General features: G+C 40.8%; 1 protein-coding gene across 9 annotated transcripts; it reads left to right on the top strand.

Annotated features, from left to right (window-relative positions):
- Positions 1-6,457: 6,457 nt before the first annotated feature.
- Positions 6,458-21,224, top strand: LOC103535045 (SERTA domain-containing protein 2-like). 9 transcript variants are annotated; one of them, XM_030452201.1, is made up of 6 exons: positions 6,484-6,637; positions 8,516-8,572; positions 9,307-9,424; positions 9,635-9,753; positions 16,174-16,260; positions 17,594-21,224. In XM_030452201.1, exons 5-6 carry the CDS (start codon positions 16,244-16,246, stop codon positions 18,447-18,449), a joined length of 873 nt encoding a protein of 290 aa, XP_030308061.1. In that variant the 5' UTR covers positions 6,484-6,637; positions 8,516-8,572; positions 9,307-9,424; positions 9,635-9,753; positions 16,174-16,243; the 3' UTR covers positions 18,450-21,224. The 9 variants fall into 9 exon arrangements, with proteins under 9 accessions (XP_030308066.1, XP_030308061.1, XP_030308058.1 ...); XM_030452198.1 differs by having other exon boundaries at positions 9,270-9,424; XM_030452197.1 differs by having other exon boundaries at positions 8,516-8,614; positions 9,270-9,424.
- Positions 21,225-22,235: the final 1,011 nt, after the last annotated feature.

Genomic DNA, 22,235 nt, shown 5'->3' with positions numbered 1-22,235 from the left:
CTGCCTCTTGTTCCTTCATTTTCACTAAATGCACTTTTGCATGTGAAGATATTTTAAAAGATGCTTTCCTCTCCCTCCTTAGTGCACATCAGTCTCCATGTTACAGGTAGGAATTATATACTTTGTTCATAACTCTTAAACTATATGTCAAGTGTACAGCTGTAAACACATCTGTGTTGGTTTAAGAAGCATCTATCTGGGTGTATTCCTTTACCGAGGGAGCTATGCCTAGTGGGTGCTTGGCTTAACAGGAAAGGCACAAGGTACGTACATGTTTATGAGGTTAAGCATTGAAACAGAAGTATATATCCCAGTTTATTATCTTCCTAAAACTTCTGTCTCATCCAGTGTGCTTTTACATGCCTGGTATCTTTGCTCAGTTCCTCAGCAGGTGTAAGAATTTGTGTTGCTGCAACTTGCCCAGTCTCTGTACAGAACTGCTGTGTGCCTAGAGCTGCTCTGACTTTGCAAGCACCAGTCAGTGAAAATCAGCTTCTCTCCCTACGTTATTGGGGTGTCTTAGTCTAATTCAGCTGCTTGTTTGCGGTAGCTTCACTTATCCTGTTAAAAAAACAAAAAAACACAAAAAGCCCCACAAACCTTATTTTCTAAATTGCACTGTCATTTCTCTGCTAGTCCAAAGAGGTCTTAGTTAAATAAACATCACTCAAAGGTGTTAATACAGTATATTTTCCCTCTTTGTATTCCTCTAAGATACTGAGAGACATCAGAAATTACAGGGTGCCTGTAAAATGAATGAATTTTAAATTACTTACTTTGTGAATTGTTAGTACAAATGGCAAGAGATGTTATTTGCTGGCGATTTTCTTAATTTCTACAAATAAATGGGAAATTATTTAACCTCTGTTAAATTAGAAAAGGCTTCTGTAAAATTTTGCTCGCAGGTTTTTTTCTTTTTATGTGTTCTAGGGAAAAGAGTCATGAAACACACATGGCAGTCAACACCGTCTGAAACAAGATTGTTGGTGTGAATGACATATGCCAGCTTTAGATCTGAACAAAAAGGAAGTATTTTCAAGAGAATAACTAACATCAAATCTGCTCCCTTCTCAGGTAACCTTGAATATCTTACCCCTTCAGCCTGTGGTTTTATTTTCCTCTCTCACTTGCAAGAACATCCAGAAACAGAAGGAGCTTCTAGAGCTGGGGCATTCAGGAAAGGCTCTGGTGTGAGGATCCAGCCTGCCTTAGCAGCTCATGTGCCTGAAAGCTCAGCTGGTTATCACTTCCCTCTTTAGTGTTTGTTGGGTTTTTAATCTGCTCTCTGTTGTACAGGTATTAGGTTATCTAGCAAAAGACATTTCCTGTCTCCAGGAATGTAGCCATATTTGCCTAAAGGACAAATCTAGTCCATGAAGAGGGACTTGTTTCTTTGGATGAGAAGCACCTTTCCAGGCTGCCTCAGCAGTGCAGCACAGAGGGGTTTCAGCCTTGAGTGGGTTGGGGATTTCACATGCCAATCTTCACGCTCACCAGGAATTACCTTGTTCTCAAAACTGTCTTAAGAGAAGTTTTAAAGTCCCAGGTATACCTGGTCTGCTTTAGTAGGAATTGTAAAAAACATTATTGTGAACTGGCAATTCAGTTTTCTGTTGTAATTATCAGACTGTTACAGATGCCTTGTGCCTCAGAATATTGACAGTGTATGACTGCTTTACAGTTCTGTGATTTATTCCATATTCCTACATAACTAAACAAACTGTCAAAGCCAGGATGAAAAAAAAATCACACCTATTTTTTGACATCTAGGATAAGACAAAAATGCTTTTAAAAGTGACTTTTGTTCAAAGTGAAAGTACAGTTATGTCTCAGGCCTAGGATGTATAGTCCCTTATGCAAAACCACCAAAAACCAACATGACTGATCACTGCAAATTTTGATTGCTCATCAGCTCTAAAATGAGTGTGAATTCAAATTACTTGAGTAATACCAAAAGTACAACACCACCTAATTGCAAAGAAATTGAATGTACATCTTAGGAAAATACTTTTCTTTTTGTCAGTTTCTCTCACTCAACTATAAGCTTTCACAAAGATTGTCTAAACTCCTTTTGTTGGCTCTTGCAAGGTTGACAGTTGAGATAAATTTTACTATTTTTAAGAAAGTTTCAAGAAGAGATGAAATCCTGCTGAATAATTTGATTTGTCAGGAGAGAGATTTATTTCAGATGTCTGTGGTGACTTGGCTTTTTTTTAAAGCCACTGAAAAATACTAACATTTCATTATCTGACATTTTCAGAAGTTTGTATGGTATCTTTTTATGAAAAAAACATCAATCAATCCTTTGATTAACCAAGATGCCCTCAAAATGAATGTTTTATGAACTGAAGAATTACTGTGGTGTAAGTGTTGGTGCACACTAAAGCTAGAGGCAACTTTCCGTTGCAGGGAAAATGTTCAGTAATGTCAACTGCCATCTTTTTAGGGAAGTATAATTGAAGATACAGGTGATTACCTGACTTTTTGCAAAAACAGAATTAAAAAGAAATTACATCCACGTGTCTTCTGTATTTGTAAGTCCCTTAGGGGCATGTGGGAAGCTGCAAGTAAGTACTGTAGGAGTAAAATTTACAACAAGGGAACAAAAAACCTGTATTTTTCATGGTCAAGTTACAGGCAAGTTTTGGAGATCAAGAAAATGTAACTTGGGTTGTGCAAGCTTTTAAAAGACTTCTAAAGCTAACAGCAGGTATATGGCTAAAATAAAATAAAATTTAAAAACCCACAAACAAAAAATACCCCAGCCATCAAGAGTTTAATACACACAGAACAAAAACAGTACTTTTAACAAATTCACTTCTCTGTTTTTGAGATCATTACTGACAGAAATGCTAGGTATGGAAAGTACTGGGGGTTTTTTTGCATAGCAAGCTGACAAAAGTTTAAAATAAAATTGTGAGTGGTTATTTGTTTTAATTAAAGCCCAGTTATGTGGTTTGCTTTTGTATCTGCTTTGGAAGTTACAGGGACAAAGTGCTTTTTCTTGTAAATCGTGATTCGTTTGACAGAATAATTGCTCCTTTAGTACTCTGACAAATACTCAATAATGTGTTGGCTTTTAAAAAAATTAATATCTTGAGTCATGGTTTTGTTGGTTTTTTAAACTTGAGTGTAGGATTATTTAGTAGTTCACAGAGGGTTTACCACCAGAAAGAACTGACCATGCTTTAGTGCAGTAGGCACTACCCTTTCTTACTTTTCAATGGAAGTATGGCATTCAGTCACTCAGAATTAATTTAAATCAAATCTGGCAGATCTCACAGTCACTACATTTTTGGAATTATTTTTTTTTCAAGTGTGCAGGTAAATGAGAGATAAGAAGAAAACTGCAGTCTGTATCCAGTAATCCAGATAAGGGAGAGATGAATTTCCAGGCATGAGACCAGCTTCAATTAGAGCTTGTGCCTTAGACACAGAGGCAATTAATCACAGGTATAAATCCATAGGAAAGCAGTCTTCATTAGTTCCTGTGTTCCTGGAATTTTGTTTTTGAACAGATGCCTAGTACAAAGGTAAGTAGAAGCAGCAGACCTCCAGTCATCCTTTCAGATGAATTATATAGAGACCCTGATTGGTTTGGGGGTTGTTTTTTTTTTCTAGTTTGTGTGAAATTTGCTGCAAAAGCAAAACTGCTCATGAGAATTGTATCCTGGGCTGCTGCAGTGAGTATAGTCATACTGAAAGAGCATGTTTTAATAGAAAAAGAACTCATGTTGGCAAGTCTTCTGTTTGCCTTGAGGTTAGTTTAAGGCAAAATGGAAGAGCACTGAAGTCTGCAAGAACATGACCTCATTTGAGAAAGTAAGGGCTTTTAAGGAAAGTTTTTGTTAAGAAAGTCTTTACATGCAAACTGAAGACTTAAGAATTCCTGAGACAAACACATCTCTAGGTTTAAGATGTGAGTTGCACGGTCATGAACGTAGCTAAGTTGAACTGGGTTCCAGTTCTCTTACACAAATTCCACTGTTTGATATACCACAAGGGAAAAAGTGACAAGAACCTTTGAAAATAATTGGTGGACTGTGTAATTTCTATTAACTTCTTTAAATATTAGGCCATAAAGCCAAGGTTCTGATGTGTCTATTTAACGTGTCCATGTTAAATTTTTTCATAGACCTTCTCAGCATGTATGAAACAGAATGGACCTTTCTACAAACTCCTGCTGTAGAAGGCACACACATCCCTTTTTAAGTTAAAAATTGGGTACAAAACATCTGACTGCACAGAAGTGAGGAAAGCAAAGATGGTGTCTGCTGAGTGGGGACAAATGTGCTTCACCCATCCAGGCTCCTGGCAGTTGGAATAAGGAGGACTTGAGGACCAAGAGGGCTGTGAGAAGGGCAGGGTGGCTCAGGAATTGTTTTCACTCACTGTAGCTGTAGAGGAATGAATTGACTGCTACACCAGTGCTGTGGGCTTGCTCTGAAAGTTCATGGTTTCAGCTGGCCTCCAGTCTAGAAAACCTAATTTTTGCTTAAGTTACTAAAATATTTTGGTGGTGCTGCTGGTTACATTACCCCTTTATGTGCTTCATTAGACATAACCCTTTCAGATAATGTCCCTTCTACACCAGCTACCTTGTGTGTCTATCCTTTGTTCCTCTGAGATAATCCCTAGCATATGGCAGGGATTGGTCCTGGTGGGATACTCATGGTTGTCCTTGGCTGACTTGAGCATACAGAAAAACCCTGGACATCTTGGAGTCACTCTTCCAATTAAGTCACAGTGCATGGTGGGAAGGGAAGGGGTACAGGGGATATTTGGTCCATTCCTCTTCCCAATAGCACTGCCACTGGCCCCCTGCTTCTGGTGCAGCAGATGGACCAAAGGGGTAGGAGTGTCACCCCTCAGCCATTCAGGGACTTAGCCCTTCTCCCACAAAGCCCTGGCAGTGTGTCAAAAAGGATTCATTAATTCTTGTGGCAGCACTTGCTCCTATTCTGTGCTTTGGGGCTGCTGGCAGCGAGGTCAGAGCACAGCTGGGGTCCAGAAATCGGTGGCAGCAGGCTGCAGGAGAGAGGTGGCCTGTGGAAATGTCCCCTTGCCCCCAGCAGTGGACCGGACCCCACTGGGGTCAGTTACAGTTTTCTGTGCATCTGCCCTTTGCCCCTTCCTTCAAGTCCTGGGCCTGGACACTCCTACCCCTTCACAAATGCCCACAGGGAGACATGAGCATCAAAACCTGTTGGACCCGAGGAGTTTCCAAAAACTGAGTTTTCTTTTTCTGAGTAATGACAAAAAGCAACTGATCTTTCATCACAGTTGTTATTTTATCTCCACCGACAACTGCAGGTGTTTCTGTAGTGTTTAACAGACCAATATGCAACCTGTGGGTGAAGCTGGTCTGGACACACGTGCAAGGTAGGAAATCCTGTTTGCACAAGTGAGCTTGATTTTTGTGTGTTTTTACTGTCCTACAGACTGATTTAAACCCATTTCGGAGAGCAGAGCAGCTTTCTGCAGATTCATCAGGTATGGTAGGGTTGAACAAGGGCTCAAAATCAATCCTTACAAGCATTTGAACATCAGATTTTGAAATCTGCTTTGTACAAATGCTTGTACCAATATAATTTGATTAGGCAAGTACCCGTGGAAAGCAAACAGGAGAGGTTTGAGCGTGGCCAAAGCCACCTCATCTTTAAAGAAGGGGAAAAAAAATTAAGTGAACATTTCTGGAAGAATTGTGCAATGTTTGATGTAGGTCTATCGCTTGGTGAGACGTGGTTGCCTTATTTCCCAACTGCTCTGGAAACGGGAGCTGAAGGAATGCGGCTGTACGGAGGCCCTTGCGAGTCTTCCGAATGAAATTTGGCAATTTCCGTCCAGAGTCTAAACCACAAAAAAAAAAAAAAAAAAAAAAAAAAAGAGAGGAGGGGGTGGGCGGGGCGCGCAGGGCCTGGGTCGAGGGTCCTGAGTGCCGGTATCGAGCCCTGCCCGCCCGGTGCCGCCGCAGCTCTCCGATACCACTCATTCACCATCTTCTTCCCCCCTCCCCCCCCCACACCGCCGGTCCGGGCCGTCCCTCGCTCCCTTCACGGGCGGCGCCGCGTGCAGCCGGCCGGTGTCCAGCCCTGTGCCTGCCCGGCAGCTCCGCCTCTCCTCACCCCCCTCACCCCTCCGTCCCCACCATCCCCCGCCCTTCTCAGCGGCACCCGCGCCGTGCGGGAGGAGCCGCCTCCCGGAGTGCCGAGCCGGGGGACTCTGCGGCGCCCGTCTCCCCATTGGGTGAGGCAGCAGCGCGGCCCCGCCTCCCTCCCCTCTCCTTTGCTTTCTCATTGGGCGGCACCGCTGGGCCAGTCGGAGCCCGACCCCCTCAGAGCGCCGGCCAGTCAGAAAATGGTTGCTGGGCAGGTTGAAGGGACAGCTGGCCAATGGGAAGGCGGCCAGCTGGCGGGCGCGGTGCACGCAGCGCCCCCCCTTCCCCTCCCTTCCTTCTCCGCTGTAGGTGCCGCGGGCGGAGGGAAGGGCGGAGCGGAGGCTGCCGGGGCCCGGCGGGGGTGGCGCTCGCCTCCGCCTCCTCCCGGTCGGAGTCCCAGCCCCGTGGTAGGGAGCCCGGTTGGCTGGCTGGAGAGGGCACGGGAGGCTGCGGAAGAACGGGGGGTTCCTCCACTCCCAGGTGAGGCACCGGGCAGGGCAGGGTCGGCCCGAGCCGAGCGGCGGCTCTGAAGGAGGTGCTATGGGGGGGCCGGGGCACAGCCCCTTCCTCCGCCAGCGTGGGGCTGGCGAGCCTGGGGGCAGGGAGGCGGCACGGCGCGGGGGGAGGGCAGCGGCGGCTGCCGGCGGAGGGTTGGGGCCGGGTGGGCAGGGGCAGTGGGAAAGCCCCCTGAGGGGAGCAGGGGGCCCCGCTGGGGGGTGGGGGCGGGGCACGGAGGCCGGGCGAGGGGAGGGCGGGGGCCCGGCGGAGCCCGGGGACGAGGCGGCGGAGACAGGCGGAGAGGGATGAGGACGGAGGAGGGGGGCACGGTGAGCCCTGAGGAGTCACGGCTGGGTCCGGGGGAGCGGAGCGGGGCCGGTGAGGCCGGCGGTCAGGGCGGGAGGAGCGGCGACTGCGGTGGAAGTTGTTAGCGCAGTTATAATTAGCTCGGCCGGGGTCTCTGGTAAGCCGGGGAGGAGGAAGGGGGAGGAGTGTAACTTTTCGCAGCTCGGGAAGCCCAAGGTTGTCTCTGGTTACTGCTGCCCGCTGCTGCGGGGGGAGGCGCGGGCGGCCGCCTGCAGGAAGTACCAACTCGTTCTCCTTCCACAAAGGCCAAATGGTGGCAGGCTCCCCCGGGCTGGGCTGGTACTGGTGCACTCGCAGGAGTGGCTGCGGGGAGGGTGGCAGGGAAAAGAGGCTTTCCCTGAATCGCAGCTTTTTAAATTCTGGCACTCGTCGCTGCCTCTGGAGAGTTGCGACCTGCGTGTTTGCGGCAGTTAAGTTTTTAATGGCAGGTTTTGTTTGTCTGGATAAACGTGTGCGTTAGTCTGAACTACGGGTAGGTGGATGAGGCTGGAGGAGCGTAAGCTTCGTCTCATTTATTCATATCGTAAATTCATCTCGGTAATAGATGCAGTTAATAGTTTTTGCCCATAATAGGCCTGTAAATTTGCGAACTATATTGGAACAATCCAAAAGCATGTAGGAGCCCTGTGTCAGTAGTTCTCTAGTTTGATTTTGATTCAGCTAAGGTTCCTTAGCTCAAGCAGTCATCTGTAATTTGGAAAGCACCATGAGCATTAATGCTATAAATGCTATAAGGTCAGATTTCTAAAGTAACCTATAAACAAGTGATAGGAAACAGCAAGGGAAAACGGTGGGAAAAAAAATCTGCACTTATAACTCATAATGATTTACAGCTACCACGTGTCTTACATAGTTTAGGTTTTTTTAACAAATTGTAAAAACTAAACCTTTAGTTCTTCAATTCTGTGCTTCTTCCAGACACTTGACTCACTTGTGAAGTCATATAAAAGGAAAAGCATAACCTCAGCAGTTAATTTTGCAGGAGTCCTTTAAAGGATATAATGCATAAAGGAATCAAATGCGTTAACTTCTTGGATTTAAGATCTTTCTAGCAAAAGGTTTGACTTCTGAAATACAATTAACAGTGTTAATTTTCTATCAAGTGCTTTTAGCTTTAAACATATTAGTATGTTTTTAGGGCTTTTTTGATTCTTTAATGCTAAAGAGTTCACATTCTGAAACATTTGTTAATTTATGTTCATTGTATAGAAAATGCAATGAATGTACACCTCTCCCTATGACCAAACAAGTAATTTTTTATTTAACCTCAGCAGTGACCTTTTGACGTTCTGCTGTTTCAGAAGCAAATATGTTGTCTTCGTTTGTCTATTTGGTTTTATTTTTTTGTTTATAAAAAGGTTGCATCTCTTTACAAAGAAGTCAGCTTCTAGGAGGAGGAGGAGGAGGGAGATAGTAATGTGTTTATTGCTGTGGGTTAGATTTGTTGTTTTTAGTTTGCGGGCATTTTACTGCTGTTTTACTGCATCTTTACAGTTCCGAGATTCTGTAAACGGAGGAGCCCTTTGCTAGCATCAGGCTATGAGTTCCTATGTAAGATGAACTGTATTCGTTTACCTTTCCATCTGTCTGAATGTAAGACTGCCTTTCACTATGTATTATTTTAAGATTTGTAAAATAATGTATGAACATTTGATCCTTGATCATGAAGGACTGTTTTTATCTGGATAAGTACTGATCCTTGCTCTTGTGGTAAATTTGGGAAGTAATTTGTTTGCTGTAGTTGGGGGACAGGTGTCTGTGGATCTATGTCTACCCACAACATGCTAACTACAACCCAGATGCTAGGCTGTTAGCCTGGATAAGGTTTTAATTCCTGCAGTAAAAAAAACTTTGATTCTTCAGGTGTAGTTGAGACCTCAGGAGCATGGATCGTACAATTCACAGAAACATAGAATGCTAGAATTCCCTCCACATCTCCTAGCCAAGTCCATTATTAACTGTCACTTTTTTGCCTTTCCACATTTCCCAATGTCCAGTGCCTCAGTCTAATCTGTAATTTAATCTGTGTGGTCTCTAGCCAAATTGTAGGTGTTGCTTTATTAGGGGTTTTGTGAAGATGATGCCACACTGAATATTATATGGAATCATAGGACATCCTGCCAGCTATTTCCTCATATTAGCTTTGTGTATGCGGAAAATGAGGAAAGTTAGGAAGCTTAATAAAAATGTAACTTCTGTTGCACCCTGTAAATGTTAGGGGATAATTCTGAAATGTACTTCTTTACAGTTCATGCTTTTGTCTCTCCTGATACATGGTTTCTGAGATGATTACAACTGTAAATCGGTGTTCAGTAACCTGAAGAAGTGTCAATGCAAGTTCTTATCCTAAAGCCTAACACTTAGAGGATCAGCGTTCTGTTCTGTAGTATTCATTTATGAAAGGTAATTTCCACATTTTATGTGTTCCTAGGTGAAACTATTAGGTCTTTTTACTTCCTTGTACTCATTAATTTTTTCTTATCCAGTTTAACTGCTGTTATAGGATTTATGACAAATATTTTTAAAAGTTGTATTGAATTGTGTTTAATATTTCTGGTTAAAAAAAAATTCACTTAATAATGAAATACTCTTTTTGTTGTTTTTCCCCTTAAGTCACATCATCCTACCGTGGTGGATGGCTTGGCCTCTTGAATAGTTCAAGACTCTTGGATGACCACACTTTATGCAAAATTTGGAATCTTCCTGCCTGGACTCTTTCCTGTTTTCTAAGGGTAACTACTTGTATGCTTTTGTGATATCATATTGTACATTCTTACTGCATGCTTTGATATCCAGCTGTGTATGTTACTATTGTGAACTAGAATGGTGAACTGGAAAGTAATTTTTCAAGCTGGAATATAATGTAAAGTGGGGTGCTTTAGGCAAACTAAATAGTATAAGCCCTTTGAGTATTCTGAATGAATTTGCATTACTTTTCCTTTATATTGAGGAAGTTCTATAATGTAACAAAGACTTTAATACTCCTGTAAGATCATGTTTCTTGGAACTTTTGACAAAGACTTCAAGCTTTTAGTGAAGTCCACTGTTCAGCTGCTGAAGTTGATGCTGTTTCTGTAATACCTGCCCTAGAACTTTGCACAGTGTAAAAATACTTTCTTGTAAGGAGAGTGCAGTCTGACACTGCAGGAGGGTTGTGGTGTGTTACTCTGTTAGAGAAAATTTAATGTGATTTCTGATTTGAATATTGAAAAACACTTATCTAAATATCTTGAACAGAAAAGCTGGAGTAAATGCATGACCCTCTATGAGGAAAAAGAAAGGGTTTTTAATCTTTTTGGTTGCTTTGGTCTGAGTTTTCTGTTAAAGTAAGATATGCTGATTTGATGCAGTTAATAAGCTACAACCTTTGTTATTAATGGATCTCTATTTAGATCACTCCAACTCTAAAGTATATGTTAGTGTGATGTATATAAATGAATCCAGTATCTCTGTCTTTGAAATAAATAGATACTGTGAGGAAAAGTGATTGAGAACTGTTCAGTTGATCAGAACAAGCTGTGAAGAGATATGGCATTGTATTTGCCATTCTAATGATCATGTGTTTCTCCAGTGAGATACTTTGGTGGCACTGTGGTGGCTTTGTTCTTGTTGTTTGGATTCCTTTATGTTCTGACGTAATTACAATTTAGTTTAACTATAGAAGTTTCTAGATTTAGTAACACTTCATCATGGGTTAGCATTTGCTAAGTACTATTGATCCTTAGTTTAAATTATTCCAGGCCCTTCTTCTGCTAAAAACAAACAAACAAACAAAACCAAACAAACACATGAAAACAAAAAAAGAACAACACCCGAAAACAACCCACCCAAAAATTTCTGGAAAAAAATGTCTGCTAAACCCACTGACACTAAAAATATAGACCTGAGAGTTTTATTTGTAAATGAAACTAAATACACAAGTGTAGAGGAGGAGAGGATGGAGAAGGTAGAGACACTGGTTTAGTTTATTTTCTTTTAAAGGTGAAAGTTTTTCTCTGCTTAGCACTGGTAATGCCTCAGCAGCTTTCCATATTAGCCTCTAGTGATAGGTAACAGCTTCCTAGAGTGGTTGGTTCTGTCTGTAAACAGCACAGATCCACTTGTGTAAGGTTCACATCCCAACAGAGGAGTTTCATTTCTGGAGTGAAATGTTGTGCTCTGGTTCTTAGCTGCACTAGTTAGTACAGCAAAGCACTTGTCAGTGCTTCATGAGATAAAATGGGAGTAGCAAACCTGGGAAAACATCCTTTAAGTGCAGGAATTTTCCACATTGCATTAGAACTAATATAAACAGGTTGTGTGTGTGTGTATGGGGAGTTCAAGCTAACTTAAATCAAGGTAAAGCCTACTCCCAAGTGCTTTGTAAACATGAATTCATCTCCTAAAATATTACTGTAGGATAGGTATTTATTCTCTACTTCCACAAATAGTGAAGTGGTGGTGGAAAGGTTATAAATTCCAGCATACTCCTGTACTAGACTCACTCTTCCTCTCATTCCTTTCCTCTACTTAATGAGTACTATTCAGCCTACTCTTCTTTTCAAAATGAGGGAAAGGATGTTAGGGCCATCCATGGGTGTGGGATGTTTTTCTGTAAGCTTTTGAGGTTTGGTTTGGGGGTGTTATGTTTGAGAACAGTAGCAATCTTGGTTCTGTGTTCCAGCTGCTCTAGTAGTGACAGACTTAAGTGTATTAGAAGTCAGGATTTGGTGCTCAAAAACCTGACATTAGTTCTCCCTCTTTTGAGCAGCTATTTTGTGATCACTTCTAACTCCTGCAAAGTTGCTGTTACAGAGGAGTTTAGATATGGGAGTAATCTGGCAGGACTGCACTCCTCCCTATATGCACACTTTTAGTCACTTGTGCCTTCTCCAACAGTTACTCATCTTGGCTAAACTGGGGCAGGGCTGGGGGTGGGGAGGCCAGGGACTTAAATACATTTTTGTGTATCTTAAAGTATCTTCTTCAGGTCCAAATTGCTTTTGTACAAAGGTGTTTTCTAAGATGTTTAATCCTCCTTCCCTCACTATCTGTTAATTTTTGCTGAGAGCCAAGATGTGGTGGGTATCTCTAGCACTTGCTGAGGACACACGTTCAGAGCACAGTCTGAGAGCTTACTGTGTTATGTAAGTCATGTTGAAGTGATCAGTGTTAAATCCAGATGGGAGGAAAGGATTTATACTGTGTCTCTTCACTGAACCTTCAGCCTTACCTTTTTCTTGCGTGTGTTCTTACACATGGAGTGCTACCTGCAGTACTAGTCCAGAGCCAGCCCACAGCTTAATTAAAACTGTTAACAAAGTTGAGCTTGGCTAAGCTAAAATGAGTGTCAGATGGGGCAAAGTTTATCATTACAAGCAGCAAATATTTTGGGGATATAACCATAGCTATAGGGGTGTTTGTTTTCTTTTGGACTTCTGCGGATAGAGGTGTACTTGTGAAATGTGTGTCCATGGAAGAGAGGAGAGAGCGGGAAATCAGGTTATTGGTTACAAACACAGGTCTGCAATCCAGAGAGACTTCTGTCCATTTTTACTGTTACATGGTCTCTGCAGTTACAAGCCAAAGGAGACTTTGAAAGGGAATTACCCAAATTAACATAGAAAGGAGTCTTTAATTTTTATTTTAATATGTGAGCTGTGCAAGCTAGACAGACAGCTTTCACTTGTGAGGTGCCTATACCTGTTAAAATCTGGTATTTATGTACTATAAGAAAAAGTAATTTTTCACTTTGTGAAAAAGTAATTTTTCACAGTCTTAGGCTGAAAAATTCAAGTGTGGCTGTATGAGACAGATACATTAAGTCTGAATTTAGTAGTATCCTATAAAGAAAAGCCAGAAGGGATCCCTGCCAATGAAATTTTGACCTGCATAGCGCAGGCCAAATACTTTCTCAATAATCTTGCTATTTAAACCTATCCTTTAAACATAAAATTGTAACTTGTGTGTGTTTTACTATAGTTCTTGTTTTGTGCATGAAAAGTGTATTCACAGTGCAGTCTATGTTTTTGAAACTCATATTTTTTGAAACTTTCTCTGCTGAAAAGTAAAGCAGTTCTGAGTTTTAAACATTGTTAAACTTGCTGTTGAGACCTTTTTTGGAAGGTAAGGGGAAATTGAGTCGTTTGCCCAGATAGAAGTAATTGAGCGTTTTCACATGCTGCATTCTTCTTTATGACTCTTTCCAGCTGTACCTCCTTACCATGTGTCAGTGGCAGCTGCACTGCACTATCAGACCCTGTGACAGATGGAGCTGTGTTTTTCCTCTGAAATGGTGGCACGAGTCCTGTATTGTCCACAACACATCGCAATGTGAAATTGTCTTGGTTGCCTGGAATGTTTCTTCTGAGTATCTGCATCCTCTGACCAGGCCTGTTTGATTGGTATTCTGTGTGGATTTGCTGGCCAGGGATGTGCTTGTTCCCTCCATGTTTTTTTCAAACTATGGAACAGTGTAGGATTACAGTGCTTATTGCCATCTTAGCAGGGGGAGGAGTTTCTATGAAATGTCTTCTGTGGATCTGGAAGGAACTAAGGAACATGCTTGATGAGCAGAATTTGTGTGCTCACTTTTTTGTACTTCAGTGACAGGGTTAGAGAGTTTGTCACTCCTTAACATGGAGTTCACTTTGCTTCTTTTTCTCTGTATCTCCAAATAGTTTTAATTTAAAAAAACATGCTGCCATAAATGGCCTGTGGCTCAGTTTGCATTACTGTAATGAGAGAAGATGAGAAAATACCAGTAAAAAAAAAATTCTTGAGTTGTGGTTTTCTTCATTGTTCTTTTTCATGACAAAAGGTTCTAAAATCGAGCATCTGAACTAAAAAAAAAAAAGTTGTTGAACTTTAAAGTCAGTGACTTACACATTGCCTCTTTTGTTATGGAACAGCTATGTATAGACCCTCATGCTTGAAGTTGGCGTAAACTTTGATTTTATTTTTATATTCAGATTTTTTGCTTACAGCGTTACCAGATTGACACATTTCAAAATCCTACTACTTGATCTAGTTTACTGACATCTTATTAGGTTCCTGGAATCAGGCAAGAGCAAGGAGAGTGCTGTTTCTAGACTCTCTTTGTGCCCAATTTGCACTTCTTTGAACTGACAGCTGCATAGCAGTCACTGAGTAATACTGGGTTGTCCAGGCATGGAAGCCTGGATTTTTGTGGGGACTTTTATTTGTTTTCCTTAGTATCAAAAATCAAAGTGGCGTGGGGGAGCACTGCCTAACAAAATGCTGTCATCAACACCTTGTATTGCAAAGTAATGCTATCAAAAGATGCTGTTTGATTGGTTTGGGAATTTGGAGTTTGGGATGTATGTTTGCATAGGCAGGGCTACAAAAAGACAAGTTACTAAGAAAATGAGGATTAGTTTAAGGATATGACCCTATCAGAAATTCTTATACTAGAAAACAGAAAGGCCTGATAACATGTAGATTAGCTGGTAACAAAGGGGCTTTGTATCTTTTGTAGGTCAGCAGCTGAGTGTGTTTGACAAGAACTGAAATTTAATGTCTCCTGTAGCAACCATGACACTAGTCATTTTTAAATCCACTGTACCAGTGGTATTCTGGTTTTCACTAGCCTTTTCTAAATTTTTATGTAATCTCTGCAGTCATCTAGCTTCTGGAGAGAGGCTTACAGATCCTTGCAGTGAGGCAAAAATCATACTAAACACAAAATTTCTAAAACATGTCAGGTTTATCTTTGTATATTTAAAAAAAAGTGAAGAATCTTTGAGATCTAGAGAGTGGGGAGTCTTTTACGTAGAAACATTTGAAGTTGGAGCTAATAATGCACTTCATTTTTATAAATCAGAGTGCTGCTGTGCTCAAGCTTTGTTACGCATTTCTGGAATACTCTGCAACAAATCGTGACAGAAATTTGAGGAATGGAAAGGAGGGTGTCTGCATAAATAAGCATGGACTATTTAGTCCAAGTAGACTACTATATGAATTTAAGAGTTAAGCATTCCATTAAGTTGTTTTTTTGAAATTATGTATCCTTACATATGATCGTTTGCTCTTTATGCTTCTCTATAGGATTTACTTGCTCCTTTTTGAGATGTTAGAAATTAACATTATTTATGTAATACAAATAGGTATGTCTTTGATTTACTGTGTAGCTAATAATATACTGTGTGCATATATATTCTAAAATATATTAAAAGTTAGAAATTGTCAGTGCATTTTGAATGTATAAATGTCAGTTCCTACTCCTTTTATGGTCTCATTTTCATTCTGCTGGGAGTGTGTGAATTTTGGTTTGCTTTAATTTGCTAGTGGAGAGAGAAAAAAAAAAGTGTGCAGTGTTTTGGAAGGATGGTGCTTAGTGAACAAACAGACATTTTGATGTGTATTTTTATTCTTTACAGCAATGGTAAGGGCTAATGCCTTAGGTAGTACGCAGCATTCAAATGCTACTTAAAATGGAGTGTTAATAATTTTATTGTGTGTTTCCACTGACTTGCAGACACAAATTGTCTTTATTATATGTTATGAGTTGGTATATTTAGTCACAGTTTTACTTTAAAGTCGTGTGTAATCTGTAGATAGTCTAAAATTACTAGTTGCTGACAGTGTTGTCAATAGTTTGAGGATGCTTGAGGCGTGCACACACGCACACACAAAATATTTTCTATTATTTGATGCCTAATTTTGTATCCAGAATTGTTCTGGTTTTGTTTGTAATGGAGTGCCTGCTATGGTCTTGAACTGTTTGCTCTATGTGGTGGGCTGTAATAGGGGAGTTACACAAGTGTGGAAGATCACCTAGGTGAATAGGCATGCCCATCCTGATACCTTATGGTTTTTTTAGAGATTCAGCTGGTGCTGTGGCAGTTTAGCAGAAAACTTTGAAGTAAAAGAGGCTTCCAAAGTTTAAAGTGCAGCACAGGTTAAATTATTAGTAATTAATTCTGTTGGTGTGTTAATGGTGAACGTGTTAGTAAACTGTGCCATAGGAGTAACTACTACCTATTACATAAAAATGCATTCTTATGACAAATTTAATTTCATATATGCCTCTAAAAAAAAAGTGGAAATGATCGAGAAGTCTTAAACCTAAACTCCTCCAGTAACTGTTTTTTCCTGTGTTTCTTACTGAGACATATGCACTGCTTGCTTTTTTTTTTCTTCCTCCACCACAGCAAAATTCTCCAGCAGTCTTCTCTAGACTGATGGACGTAGCCATGGAGCCCTGCAGTGCTTCCTGCAAATATGGAGAAATCCCAAAAGTAAGAGAGGCTTTATCCTGCTGCCATCTCCTTGTCCCCAAAAGTCTAGCAGCTGGCAGCTGCAGCAATCAGCTGAGCTTTTGCTGGCAGTGTCCAGAGCTCACATGAAGAGGAAGTTGGGAGGCCCTCTGCAGCATTGCAGGGTCTGGATCGTTGTGTGTGAAAGATCTGCCCTGAGTCTGCCACTGGGGGTCTAAGTTATGACTGCTTAATTATTTTTTTTAATTGTTTGGGAGTGAGGTGTGTGTGTGTTCCATGGACATATCAAGGTGTTTGTAATCAAGATTTTAACAGTGTTTCCTGTGCATGGTTTACTCCTTTTCTGTATTTATACAAATGATACCAAAGTGCTTGTTGCCCCCAAGAAAACACTGTATATTGTGAAGGGCAATTGCAAAGTCTCCAAGCTTGTGTGTGTTTGGATCACATGTGTTTTAGGTGTGTGTGCATACAGTATATATACTCTCTAGTATATCTCTGTCTCTTGAAATGAGGAGCCCAGAACTGGACAGAATACTCCAGATGTGGTCTCATTAGGGCAGAGTAGAGGGGGAGGAGAACCTCCCTTAATCTGCAGGACACGGTTCTTAATGCACCTTAGGATACCATTGGTCTTCTTGACCACAAGGGCACATTGCTATCCCATGGACAACTTATTGTCTGCCTATACTCCAACAAAAACAGTTTTTAAACAACTTTTAAGTCATCAAAGAATTCAGAAAAAAAGTTCAACAGAGTTTTCAGAGACACTGAGCAAGGCATTACAAATACCTGAATGAGAAAAATGGGTGTTGAAACTTGCTTTCAAATCTTGTCTACTGTACCTAGTAATGAATGTTAAAATGAAAATGTTGGAATATTCTGTATAGTTACCACAATCCTTAGCATAAATGTTTATTTTATTTCATGTGGACATTCGGATATTTCTCATTAATGAGTCTTTGTATGCTATGCAATCTAAATGGATAAAAGGCTAAAAAAGCTCTCCTGTTAAATATTTTCAATAATTAATTCACAGTCTCAGAGTTAAAAGTAAATCTTAAACCCAAAACTTAGAAGTACATAGCTTTTTTTTTTTTTTTAAAGTTCTATATATCTTCCATGTTTTCTGCTAAAATAATAAATTGCCTTGAAACAACACAGCTGAGAAGTGCAACTTCTCAATGGAAGTGGGATCTCATGTAGGATTTTACTGTACCTTTCAGTGTTCTGTGGCATTATAATCTAAGTTAATCAATACCTTGTGCAGTACAGACTTCAAAAGTGTCTGTTGAGATCTTGCAGAAGCGGTGCCTTCCGTGCCCAGGGTTAATTCCTTATTTTTCTCTTTCAGGTTCATGTTGGGGAGAGGTCTAAAGCGCAAGCTAAGTGACTATGAGGAGAACATGGCTGGTCTCTCGAGTGCCTTTGACTCCAGTCGAAGTCTCTCCTACCCCCTTAAGAGGCAGCTGGTGCTCAACATGTGCCTCACCAAGCTACAGACCTACAAAATGCTGGTGGAACCGAACTTGCACCGCTCTGTCCTCATCGCCAACACAGTGCGGCAAATTCAAGAGGAAATGAGACAAGAGAGCAGTCAGCAGCCAATTAATGTCTGCCCTGGCATTACTCCTACTTCTCCCAGCTACCCAGGGATGGAGTCATCTGGGATTTCTCTTCAGTTGCCTTCAGGTATCAGTCAGCAAGAGTCTAACTGCTGCGACTTGCGGTCTGTAGAAGACCCGATTGAAAATAGCCTGCTGATAGTTTCAGATGATGATATGTCATCTGCTATTTCATCTATTCTGAAGGATTTAGATTTTGTAGAAGATATAAGCCCGCCTACTTGCTTGGTTCCTACTGGAGATGACCAGCCAAAGTTTCCAGAAAATGCTGGTCTCAAACTAGAAGATGATAGACAGGATTTGAAGGGAGCTGAATGTGTGTTTGGTTCCTTTGAGATCTCAAATTCAACTAGTTACTTGAAGGATTTGGCAATAGATGACATTTTTGAAGATATTGACACTTCAATGTATGATTCAGACTTCTGTTGCCCTCCACTAATGCCGACCAGACCACCATCTCTTGCTACAGAAGAACCATTGAAAACCTTTCCATCTTGTAATTCTTCTTCAGCAAGCAACATTCAGATATGTAGAACAGATCTGAGTGAGCTGGACCACATCATGGAAATTCTTGTTGGATCCTGATCCTTGTTTTACCCAAAGATACTTTTTAACTGCCGCTTTCATTTGGTTTCAGGATAAAAGCCACTGGAAAAGTTGCAAAGAGCTCTTTAAAACACAAACTAAAAATAAGTTTTAGAGAGATTTTCTAAATAATTCCAACTTATAACCAAACAAGTGGCAGATTTTTTTTAAGAAAAGAAATATTTATTTATAAGAACTGTGCAATCATCTTTTTCCTTCCAGGGTGTATGTGGAACAGTAGGCACATACCCTTAATCACCCCTCATGCCTCTTTCAATAAACTTTTTTATGTGCAATTTTTAATTTGTCAGAAGAATTTACATGCAAAACAAATTTCATATGAGATGATCTTATACAAAGCCTCCACTTTATTTTTAATATCAAAGTCTATGCCAAGTGGGCATACGTCAAGTTGCAGAGTTGGATTGCATGGATTGCAGGTGCAGTACTAGAGATGGGTATATTTTAAAAATGAGACATGCTTTCTTTTGATCCGAAAAGCAGATCAAGACACTTGTCAACAAAGTCTCTTGCATTTTCTAAAGCATTCAGAACTATTTATTTTTGTAAATTTTATAGTCTTTCTACATTTTACTACGTTATTTCGTCATAGTTCAAAGATAATGGACTTCTAGTTGGATGTGTTTAGCACTACCTCTGAGCTGAAATGCTTTAACTCTTTCCAGTGCTTCATCTAAGACTGCAGATCTTTGTGTTTCTTTTTTGTTTTTGTTTTTTTCTGGGGGAAAGTACTTTTAACTCATTGAGCTGATCCTTTGACAGTGACCTAGCTGATTTGTGAAATCAAGGGTATTCAATGTTTAAAAACTTTGAAGTATTTACAGATGTAATTTATATGTAGATTGTGCAATTTAACATTTTTCTGTCAGTATTACGTGCTTAGATTTTTAATCTTGGCGTTCTTTAAATTAAAACTTATTATGTACAGGTAGCTTTTAAATCTGTTTTCAGAAACACTGTCTTTCAACCCTGCTTTCACTACGAAGTTTAAGATGATTTCTATGTGCAATATTATTTAAAAAGAGACACATTTGTATACCTGGCATTGTAGAAAGAAAACCTTCAAGCTTAAAACTTTTAGCACCTTGGGACGATACTTCTTACTCCACCAGTGCTTACTGCTTTGGATACTCCTGAAGTGCTCATAGATGGGTGGTGAGTCAGTGCTGATGACTCAGAGCCATCCTGCAGCTGTGTCCCTGAAGGCTCAGGGGTCTGGGGCCTCCGAGGGCTCAGGGAGCATCATCCAGGTGGTTGCTGCTGCTGCTGCTGCTGAGGGTGCTGCAGCCTGCACTGGGGCAGGAAGGGTGCAAGGGAATGGCAGTTGTGTACATAGGTAATGTATAAACGCACTCAGTAACTGAAGATGAGATTTGCAGTGAGGACTTACATATATATATATATTTTATTTCCACAAGACAGTTGGGATACTGTGTTTCAGCTTGAACTGAATTCTGCATTGATCCTTGCTATCATCTTCTGAGCTGCACACTTGCACACTAGGATTTTGGGTTTTATTTTTTAATGATGAAAGTTTTGCCTGTTCTTGGAAGCTGCAGCACCTGTCTTGTAAGAAAATTTGCAGTTGTAAAAGCTTTTGCTTTGATTTGTTGGGTTTTTTTGGTTTGTTGGGTTCTGGGGTTTTGTTTGTTTGGGTTTTTTTCTGTTCTGCTGAGACTTTTTATGAATGGGGCATCAGCGGAGGGAAAAAAAAATGTTGCCTGTGTCTTGTATCTCACAGAATTTGAAATCCTGGCCTTGCTGAAGGGTCCAGGGTGTCACCTGCTATTTCTAGTCTTAACTGATGCTGTGGCACACTTACCTTGTGCAGAGATCTCCATTTTTTACTGTGACTGCTGTGGTTAACAGCTGCCAACACGATTTGGTGTCCCAAACCAGTGGAGAACCAGTTCAGGTCACGTCCTCGCAGCCATCTGGGTTGTTAAGCAACCGAAGGGTGTAAATGTATTTATATGCATATAATGTATTGATTCTAATATAAATCTCCTGATCTAAAGTATTTTGAATTGCTGGATAAAGGGATTTGTTTGAAGAGTGTATAAATAGTTCTTGAAGAGGTACAGCTTCAGAATGTACACAGATTGTGCATTGTGTATAGACTACTCTGGCTTTTCCTCAGCCTCTACTTTTGTATTAAAGATATGACTGAATAAATCCTTGAAATATTAATGGCCTTCTGCACTGTGATGAAGCAGAGTTGTCGTTAAAAATGTCTTTAAATTAAGTGATGAGGAATAAAACAAAAAGACTGCATCTGATTTCTTTTTGCGTTTGAAAATACGGAATGTTACTATGCAGTAAAGATATTTTGGTATGAAAATTGTATCATGTAGCAAATAGTGAACACTTAATAAGTCTACTTACTCACCTTGCAGCCCCTACAGAGACGTAAGAGAAGACAACATGCTTTTCAGCATTTACGTGAAGGTTTTTCTATGCTTCAGAAATAGATTAAATTGTTGGTAGATGCTTTATCAACAATTCAAAATGCAATTTTTGTTCAAGTGCTTGCTACAAAGCTCTAATTGGTTGCTTGCATCACAGTGCCAAGACCATAAGCTGGTATGTAATGCAGTTTGGTTATGTATGGAATTATGTGCAAAGGGAAGTTTAATTTTTAAATATGCACAAACTAATTTTAAAATCCTTCCATGTAAAATGAAGTTAGAGGCTAGTTGTGGTGGACCTATTTATTGTATGTTTGGAAATAAAAGCCACAGTTTTGCAGTTTAATCATTTGTATTGAAGCCTTCAGTATTTGACTTCTAAAAACAAAAAACTGCAGTATCTTGTTACCCTTCATTTGATCTTTTGCTCACAAAGAGAGAACATTTTCCCTAGGTGATTGCTCTTTTTCTTTTTTTTTTCTTCCCTTACTTTCTCCCCAGAAGCACTGAATATCTTACATGGCTTTTCATCTCCTGTCCCTGCAAGACAAGGGATGGTCCACAGACCATTTTTACAGCTGCTGGGGTGGGGGGAATCCTGTTATGAACAGCTGACACATGTTTGTTAGCACTTGGCTAACAAGCTGTCCTCTGTTTTTTATCCTCTGTCATTCTTCATGTTGCTTCAGGGGTTGCCATGCTTGAACACAAGTTCCAGGTACCAGTGTCCTTTATGCACGTACTGCTGGCACTTAGGTTTGTATACATGTCAGTCTGCAAGAAAAATGCTGCTACTCAAGCAGAGCTTTGTTGGCTCATCTGTGCAAATAAGAAATTACATCAGCAACGTCAGGTTTAAAAATTCCCATCTCCCTCCTGCTGTAGAGCTCTGAGGTAAGATCCTGATTCTTTTGCAATCAACTTTGTTTATTGAGGAATTTACTGCATTGGCTGCTACTTACAGGCCAGAAACTGCTCCTTTTTGTCCTGCAGCCTGCTGACCACAGTGTGAGATGCATACTTTAGCAGTAACTTTTTCACAGAAAGCTGGTTTTGGCTGTGAGGTGGCTTCCATCATGACATGAGCCCTGTGACTGCATTACTGCAGTACAAGCCTGCTCTTGTACTGATGGCCCTTGATGTTCAGCAGTGGAAGCCCCTGCCTTTATAAAGGTGTACTGCCTTCAGTCCCAAATTTTTCAAAGTACTGCTTTTGGATCATATGGAGACTCTAAAGGTGGAGTGGGGTTTCATCACTGAAAGACCTGACCTCAGTGCAGTGCTGGTGTAAAACAGAGCTCGTGAGGAGATGCAGGAGTGCTCTAACTCAGTGTTGTGTATGCTGGAAGTGAGACTT

The sequence above is a fragment of the Calypte anna genome, chromosome 5A (assembly GCF_003957555.1).
Source record: "Calypte anna isolate BGI_N300 chromosome 5A, bCalAnn1_v1.p, whole genome shotgun sequence".
Classification (NCBI taxonomy): Eukaryota; Metazoa; Chordata; class Aves; order Apodiformes; family Trochilidae; genus Calypte; species Calypte anna.
Note: the sequence above shows the minus strand (reverse complement) of the source record. Positions and strands in the feature narration are given on the sequence as shown.